The sequence below is a fragment of the Charadrius vociferus genome, unplaced genomic scaffold, assembly GCF_000708025.1.
Source record: "Charadrius vociferus isolate BGI_N301 unplaced genomic scaffold, ASM70802v2 scaffold179, whole genome shotgun sequence".
In the NCBI taxonomy this organism is placed as follows: domain Eukaryota; kingdom Metazoa; phylum Chordata; class Aves; order Charadriiformes; family Charadriidae; genus Charadrius; species Charadrius vociferus.
Window position 1 is genome coordinate 325,297 of NW_009650072.1, and position 9,478 is coordinate 334,774.

Below are 9,478 nucleotides of genomic sequence, written 5' to 3' on the forward strand. Positions count from 1 at the left end.
AGAGCGGTTTATCTGCTGTTTCCCCTCCTTCCTCACCTCCTCTTTCTTTGCTGCGTGTAGTTCCCTCCTTGTTAGTCCATTAGACCTTCTCAATAGATCACTGGACCAAGCGGGGACATTGTGACTCATTACCCAGATGCTACCTAATTATAGTGACAGGTTTTCTAAAAGATATCTTAGGCAGGATAGACAGAGCTTTGCTGGCTTCCTGCTATACCTGAAAATGGCCATCTTTGGTCATCTCCTGACAAAGGATTAATGAAGTCTGAAGGGGGACATGGATCTCATCGTTCCTCAGAAACAGTTTTTCAAGGAGATGTACAGCTCTTGGAAAGTGGAAAGAAAAGCTTTTGACTAAGAGAGTTGAGGGCAAAAGCAGAGTTTTCCCAATACCCATCCAGAGATGTTAAAAAGGGAAATTTTTTTCTGGTGCATCAATGGAAAGATCTTTATATTTTAATGTATCTTTTTCATTTGAAAACAATGAAACCACTCTTCTCTTTCCCAAAAAGGGTGCTGCACAAAGGCTTTTAGGCATGCATGTTGGAGGCTGAAACCTGCATTTCTCCTGTGGCAGCAAAGCTTAGCCTCTTAAGTGTTTTTATATGGGAACGAAGACTTGATCTGAAATAGGAGCTCAGCCCACTAGACATCACAAGCTGCTGATAGATCCCAGAGGACTTCAAGAGTTTGTTAGAGTTTGGCTGATGAAATACTGGCATTTTACAAAAGCAGCGTCCAGTGTGCCCATCAAGGTTTGTGTCCTGGTTCCCTCGAGTGGGGGGCGGGAGCTCTTTAGACACGTGAGCGTCTATGGTATAATGGGAAGGAGAGCATATCAAAAGGACTCAACAGTCACGTTCTTTGCTATATTCAGGGGGCGCAAAGTGTTTCTGAGAAGTATTGATTTATGAAATATTGTAAGAAAGAGACCAAGATAAAAATCAATAGAGGTGATGTTGGTTCTGTGTGTTTTGATCCTGCTGAGCTTGGAGGATGATCCTACCATAATCTCTGAGGCATACTGTGTAAAACCTACTCCTAGTGAGCTGCTGTGTATATATATACGTGCCTGTGTCTCTTGTTCTCTAATATCAGGCATGTGGATCCAGTCACATCTGAGCTGATGCATTGTTCTCGCCAATCTTTGAGCTTAGGAGTGTGTCCCTTCAGCTGGCCGAGCCAGTGTACATTTGACAGCACTCGTAGCTCAGGAGAATAAATGTAGGCTATAGCAATTTAGTGTGCAGCTTCCCTGTGCTCTGAGCTGAGGCACGTGAATCCCCAATGCTGATGAACATCTCCTTCCATGCTCCTACTGAGCATTTGAACTCTGGCTTTAGACCTACTGTAATTACAGTTTATTCAATTTAGAAACAGTTATTGCATAAGCCCTCAGAACAGCCTTGTAACACTAGAATCTGTCTGTAGAAGAGCCTATGGTCAAATTATTTCATTACCAACGTGGGCAGCTCCATCCTCATTCTTTTAGATTTCTAGACAACCCTATACCTCCTTTCCCCATATGCAATTATAAATTGATACCGTATAATTTGCCTGTCATTTGATATAAGGCTCTGTTTATTTTAAAGACAATAATTAGAGATAACAATTGCTATAGAAAAATAAACATCTGTTCAATGAGAAGACTGAGTAATTAAGGGCAATTATTGGTTTCCATAAGTAGGATGCTCAGTAACAAAGTTCTTTCCAGTGCAACTTAGAAGAGCCTAAGATGCATATTGTAGGAGACCAGATATCTATGCACTAGAAGAATTGGGAAATGAAGTGGAAGCTATTAGTAAGAAATGATCTAGACCTTTCTTTCCAGTTTGTTTTTAAGATGCAGTTTTCCTGGTTGTAATATGTAAGGGTTTAGATCCCTTTCCAATATTCATTGCAAGGATTAATGAGTTAATCCTTCTACAGCCCTTGCAAGGCAAGTAAGTGTTACTATCCTTATTTTACGGCTATAGAAATCGTGTTGCTGTGGGCCAAATTTTAATCCATTTTCCACTGTTGTAGATCTAAAGCAACTTCACTGCAGTCAGCAGAGTTAGACGCTGTAACTGAACTGATTTAACCCTAATTGAAACTACAGTGTTTGTGATGATAACTGAGAATAAAGAGCAAGAATATTACACTTCAAGCATTGTCCTATGCTCCACTTGATTTGTATTAATGCTTTTGTTTGCTTTAAGGGTTGATTTTCTAAACTGGCATCCTTGAAGGTTTGCAGGTCTTGCAAATGCTAGTGCATTTTCAGGAATGAGCACCCATAAATACTCCTAAGATTTACAACAGCAGCCTCCAATTTGTGGAGATAAATTACATTACTTGTATATAAAGATCATATATGCAAAGCTCATATGCAGCACCGGTATACACACACTGAGTTTTTTAAAAATCAGTTTACTTGGGTTTGTTCAGCCTAAGATTTTTGTTCCTCTTTTAATCCAGGTAGTTTGTAACCAGTACTAGTCTGAGCCCTGAAGTAAACCACAAATGTTTTTGTCCTGCAGTGCCTGGATTAACATTTGCAGAGTATTCATTGACTTGAATTAATTGGCAATTAGCTAACTGAAGTTAAAAGAGGAGGGATATTTCTCTCTAGACATTCTTTTAATTGCTCATCCAGCCAAAAGAGATACTAGTGGCCAGACCAGGCCTTTCCACTCAGATTTTTTTAAGAAGTTTTTTGACAGTGCGCTCTGAATTGAAATGAAGAGCAAGCAACATGAGACATGCAGCTGATCTTCTGAAATCAGTGGCTTGTTTCCCTACTACAGAAATTTATCAATACTTACAAATAAGGCATTCGTTGATTTTATTTCGAAAGAAAATAAAAGACCTACATGGATGGAAAAATTATATGTATTAAATGTAGCAAATGTACCTAATTTTTCATGCCACTTCTTGAAGTAGTTATTGGCCTTATGGTTAAAATTCAGGATAATGAGTTACTTAAGTTTAGTGTTTCTGAAAGACTGTGGGAACGTTATTCATTAACAGCAAGTATATCATAAGTGCTATATTTAAACAACAATGTTGTTTCATTATTTACTAGTCTCTCTCGAAATGATAAATTTATTTCAGAGTGGTGTCTTTGGCAGACTCCAAGTTTGGATAGGACTGAAAAACAGTTCTCTCTTGTTCCCAGAACATTTCTTTCTCTAATGAAGAGTTGTAGTAATGGGATCATTAGTGAGGTGTTACTATCCACATTTGTGTTCCCTCATGCTGCTATTTATGCAACTGTAAAGCAGATGTGAAATAGCACCAGCTCCAAATTCTTAGTGTTTTATTCAGTCTGCATTAGATAAAATTACTACACAAAATGCAAGGCAAAAGTAAATCAGCCTTTTCTTAAATCCGGTCCTTGGCTGAAAAGTCATGCAAGTGATTGCCAGTTACAGTGTAGGGCACAGAGATGACTTTCTGCGATCAGGGATTCACTGTGAATATATTGTCTCAGCTGGAGGGAAGCTGTTGTTTCTCCATCCCCACAGTACATTCTTCTTGGGTAAAATAAAGGATTCCTCTCTGTACTGCTTCAGGATGGGCTGTTCACCTGTCCAGCTGATTGAAATCTGTCCTTCGCTCATCACATAAGCTCCTGCCCATTTCAGAAAAGATCTGTGTATCTTTAAGCATCCGCAGAGTGGGAGTTTACTAGCAGCAAAATGCACAGGCATGGTTGTTAGCAGGTCAGTGCTGCATTGGGCTGTGTCAGGCCTGTATGCTTCCCTTTGCTCTTCTTCCTTGAATGGCATCTTTCTCTTGTGTCATCTGGGGTTCCTCATGCTCATTGATTTTCAATTCATGGCGTTTAATTATAAATGAAAAGACAATGTTAGCTTACACCTCCCCTTGCTTTTCAGCATGTTCATGTTTTCTTCTTTACTCCCCAACCTGAAATTATAGGGCTGGTTCTGGTGCTGTTCAGTGGCTAAGATCAAAAGCAGCCCAATGTTTGCAGCTCGTAGGATGTAACAGCCTATTTGAAAGCCCCAGCATGTCAGTGCCCAAGACCCCCCAGGAACCACCAATGGATGGAAATCTGAAGCGTGCCCGGAGGACTGAGTGGGTGTGACAGCTATGTGGGTGACTGGGGGGAACTTCAAGTGCTTGATTCCCACAGCATCTTAGATTTTCTGCCAGGATAGACCACAGTTAACTTTAACAGCCATGAAGATCACTTGCCTGCATTTGCGGGGTTAATTACTCACGAAGCTGACAAGTTCAAGCTCTATTTCTTGCCTAGAAGACTTGCTTTAAGCCAAGCCAGTGCAAAATATCCTCTTAGAGGCAGCCTTGTTTGCTTTCCTTTGGGGACCACACCCGTACCTGTGCTGGCCTGAATGTATAGGTAAGCTTTACAAGTTAGTACCTAAGTTGTTGACACAGTTGTATTGGAGGTTTGCTATAGATTCGAGGTGCTCCTTAACAGCTGCTTATACCAGAGAGCAACAACTGGAAGGGCCACAGCCACTTCCACAACCCTGTAAATACACCTTGGACGCTTGTTTCTAAGCAGGCGTTTCTGCCACTTCCATTTCAGTAACAGCTTAGCAGTTTACTCACATAGTTGCTTCTTATTTTCTCTAAGGGTCTGTCATTATGCAGATATATAATACATCTGGAATGGTTTATGTTCTCTGTGTCAGGAAAAGGGCTTCCTAAGCATCAGAAGCCCACAGGAGTTCAAATCCCCACGTTAAGTCATCTCTGAGTAGTTACACACTAGACTGGAATTATAGGACAGAAACAGAAGCCCTGAGTACAAGCCCTTCCTGCCCAAGCTCAGTTAGGATTTCCTAGTAGTAACAGGAGGGCCTTATCATATAGATGGACTTACTAAGAGGGTGGGTTTTTTTGGTTAGGCTGGTATGCAAATGTCAAAAGGAAGTGGCTAGGGGAGGGGGAAGGAGGTAAGGCAGAGCGACATGTTTTATTTTTATCCTAAAATTACATTCAATGAATTTAGTACATTGTAAATTGCTGTCTTGGGCTGTTCAGGGGGTTGTCTTAAAGTTCTGTCTCCACAAAACAGACAGCGATGACAGTGCATTTTTTTTCCTTGATTTTTAAAGTGCAAATCAGGAGAAGAGGAAGAATGCGTTAAATCTCATGTGTTCTCGCATTCTGTCCTGTGGTACCATGGTGTGAATCAAGAAGGACTTCTTGAGGTCAATGAAATTAATTCAATATAAAATCAGCATAGTTCAGTATCAATGTGATTTTTGCAAGGTGTGATGTGTCTTCTAACAGCTGATTAACTTTTTTATCAGAGTAAACAGAATGATTGAATCTTAGTTTTTGAGTTTCTCTGGGAAGTTAGTAGCCAGAAGGACAGAGGATGCTCTGAAGATTACCTGTACAGCATGGTGGTGTCCCAGAAGCTCATGGTTAAAACCCTTCTATGACTCAGTGACAGGGTGCTTCAGGGAGGACAAAGGAAAAATGGTTTACAGATCAGCCAAGTTCAGTTGGACAGATGTCTTGATTTGGGAGCAACAGAATTTGAAATCAAACCCTGAAGTGTGAGATACCATAAGCCTTTATATTTTCTTCAGGGTGAAGGACCAGTTACAGAGAGCAGTTGTTTGTCACCTTTATTGACCTCTTAAAATAATTGCTCTCCAGCACGTTACAGTACAGCACTGTGCCACAGATCCTGGGAGTCTAGGTATAAAGGACTGAGCTAGAGGTTTGGATGAGATTTGAAAGTGTAACTAAGAGCGATGTAAAGAGTGATGTGGTAGTGCTGTAAGACTGATGTAGAGCTGCGATTTGTTCTGGACGGAGGAAGGAAGCAATTGGCACAGACTGAAACTGTGCACACTTTCAACAAAGTGGTGCCAAGTAGCCACTTACCAAACGCAGAACAAAGCCACAGAGAAGAAGCATAAGTAAGGCTGCAGCTGCTATGAATGGTGAACAGAGAGCCAGTAGTGCTATGGGTAATATTATAAATTTATTGAATAGACAAAATTGAGACATAAGAGTGAGGATTGGCCGGACATCACAGCATCTTCCCCCAGCTGCGCTTCTCGGCCGCTTCAGGCAGAGGACAGGCTATTGCTATGCACAGTTTCAAATGGATTTGTCAGTGCACAGCATTCTTAATTTTTGTGACTTGTTTATGTCATGGCTGAAAGTAAGGATGTCAGCATTTAACCAGATGAGACTGAGAAATTATGTGACTAGAAATATCCAGAACACTTGAGCACGCCATAAAAGAGATGTGACTGGAAGCGAGTCGGGAGTTTATTTCTTAGCATAATAACCAGTGATTAATGGTTCCAAATTTATGATTAACTGTGTAGCAAAAAGATAGACAGGTATCTGCAGGAGATTGCTGGAGTCCCTGATGAATGCCAGTTCACATCACTGGGGACAGTTTGTGTAAGGCAATAGTCTGTATATTCATTCCTGGATAAGAAATGTGAAGCCCTATGTTCATTGTTACGCTGGACTGCAGATCTGTTGTGTTCAATTTGTAGATAAAGCAATGTGTTTCGCTTTGTGGTTTGCGTCAGGGGATGGGGTCGGGATCTTAACTGCAACCCAACCTAGGAGCTGTGAGCTGAGCTAGACTTCTTCTTACTGTGCGATGTCATTGCTCATAAATGCTCTGTGAAGTCCAGCGGGTCTCAGTGACACCAGGGAGGTGCCATTTTTTCTTACTTCAGTTATAACTGGATTAAACTAAATGGCAATTTGGCATATTGTGTGTGGAGTGGAATGGGATCCAGCCTATCAGGTGTTGTGCTCCATGTGCACGTTTGACAAGAGTAAAAGCTGAAGCAAATAAGCTCTCACTTGAATAGACCTACAAAGTACAATTTTTCTGGGTACAAATTTTCTTGATGGTGATGGAGTTGAGAGCTCAGGGGGACTATCTTAAACACACTTGTGATAGATATCTCAATGTACTTTCATGCAAGTCAGCAGAATTAGGTCAAAATTTTGCAGAAGATAATGCTTCATGTACGCTACTTACCTCTTTCTTTTAATTCTTGGAGGTTTGCTCCATATTTTGGTGATAGCTCAGACTTCCTGATCTTGTCAGGATCCTTTTTGCCATGTAGCAGCACTCTGAGTTATTTGAGAACAAAGATATAGTAAATAATAACAAATAAGAAGAATTTAGAATTGTATCAGCATATGTTGGTGTTCCTCCATACCACAGTGGCATTCATCACAGTGTTAACTTTATACAGCAGGGTAAATTAAAACAGTAAGGGAAAGCATAATTAAGTACCTTTTTATTATGATCATGAAAGCATTGGAAGGAACTAGAAAAACGTAGAGGCCATGTCTACACTGCAGACATTTGACCATCTAGTTGTGTTGATTTCTGAGCTTTTGTTGATGTCAGTGTCAGCAAAAGCCTTTCTCTTAGTGCTGTTAAATTGGCAGAAGTTTACTTCTTACTGGTAGAACGCACTTTGAGAGGTGAGAGCTGGAATACAGTGCTTCAACAGCAGAAACTGCAGCAGCATTAAGGATGTTGGCAGCTTGACTGCCAAATGGTCACAATGTGGGCTGCAGGGTCTTCGTTACTCACAAGACCTTATCTGGCTGGAGGAGGGACTAGTGGAAATTTGTTTGCATATAAGTTGCCAACTGCTGCGTTGTGTACTAATAGCAAAAATCTCAACAATGGCTATCTCTAACCGATTCTTCCTTTCTGTTTTCTTCTGTTTCTCCTGCAGGGCTTGTGAAGCTGGGGGTTCACTGTGTCACATGTCAGAAGGTCGCGATAAAAATTGTCAACAGAGAGAAGCTCAGCGAGTCGGTGCTAATGAAGGTAATTTTCTAATGGGAGATTTAAAAAAAACCTGTGTTCTTGGCTCTGTGTCTTGTGTTCCATGCAAAATTAATATCCTTAATTATATATAACAAACATCCCTGTCAGTACTAGGATTATGTGGAGCATAATAACAATAATTTAGTTATGGGGGAGGCTAGGGCAGCTAAAATTAAATGGCGTATGCCTGTGCTTTGTGAACAAAATAAACGGTCAGCTGCAGAGTTGTTGCGTCTCTGCTGGGGCAGATCTGTGTTGGGCATCTGCCTTCCACCGCTGCAGCAGTGCGTAATAGTTGCAGTGCATTGCAGACTCAGGGGTACAAATGTCACTAGGAAGAGATTTAAGAGAGGCTGGTTAATCTGTTGGTTGAATACTCCTACTGCTTCCTCTGCTGCCTGGGTTCGTTATGATCTGATGCGCCAAGGTCCATGACTGTTTAAAGCTGTTGTAATTCTGTTAACATTCCATAGAGCTGTGCCACTGGAAACCATCAAAGTGTCTGTCGCGATGGTCCCAACGACTATAGCATTCAGAAGAGCTTAGTTCATTTTTACTTAGCCTTGTGATATCCATCTCCTTACATGAGTGTCATTGATTGATCTTGGAAACCTAAAAATAAAATAAATGTATGCATAAAAGTTTATTCATGTGATTTGGTGACTAGAAAGGCTAAATTCAGCTTGTTGGGAGGGAATATAACTGCACTGCAATCAGAATTCCATCAAGCTGTGACCTGCAAATGACACTAACAGGTCTGCATGCAGCATAAAGCACTTTATTGAGGTAACTTCCCTATAAGCACACGGAGCATATATCTTTACACTGCTGTTTCTTATATGTACTTCTGTGTCAACTGTTTTCCAGCACAAGTAAGTATAGCAACCTTACTAGGAGCAGAAGGAAAATGGAGATTAAAGGAATATGCAGTCAGTGAATGTTATGCGTACAATATAAGTTTATTTTTTTCAGGGAAGGCTTCTTAAAGTTTATATTCAATTGTAATGTGTTCAGGCTTACCTTTCTGGAATTTCATTGAAGTGTTACCTTTCCTGCAGTACTGTGGATTCAGTCTTCTAATATAGACCTGAAGTTAGAAAGTGAAATAGGTAAGAAAACTACAACTTTAGAGGGAGATTCAGTGGATGAATGGAATACAACAAAAGAAAAAAAGTGTGTAAATGGTAAAATCTGAATGAGACTCTAAACACATTGAATATTTTCCAGAGTAACATAGTAGGAATATTTTTAAAAAACGTGAGCACTTTGTTTGCCGAGAGACACTGTCTGGTATCTGTATAAAACATTTTATTTACCTCATTGATTTTCAGAGTAGGAGGCAAATCACTTAGCATAGCAAAGTGATCTCTCTGCTTTAGTTGTGTTGCATTACCTCGGTTGTAGTATGAAATCTGAGTAGTGAAACGGTGTGTTAGGCCCTTGTTTACACAGCCGCATGCCTTATTTTCTGTAAGATTGCAGAACATCTTTCTCAGGAGGAAACCACATGTTGTATCATGATTCTCATTTTCAGACCATTCTTGGTGAAACTGTGTCTTTCAAGGATTCTGTTCTCTGCACTCAGGAGATTGGAACAACAGATGGGATTGAACTGGTTTGCCCAGTTCTTGCACGAACTCAGTAACCAGATGTCTTTTCAGG

General features: G+C 40.5%; 1 protein-coding gene across 3 annotated transcripts in view; it reads left to right on the forward strand.

Annotated features, from left to right (window-relative positions):
• The window catches only part of BRSK2 (BR serine/threonine kinase 2), a 330,924-nt gene that overhangs the window by 159,253 nt on the left and 162,193 nt on the right, over positions 1 to 9,478 (forward strand). For all 3 annotated transcript variants that reach the window (XM_009891984.1, XM_009891982.1, XM_009891983.1), the window contains exon 2: positions 7,722 to 7,816. In XM_009891984.1, coding sequence (XP_009890286.1) covers positions 7,722 to 7,816 — 95 coding nt within the window. The remainder of the gene's footprint in view (positions 1 to 7,721; positions 7,817 to 9,478) is intronic.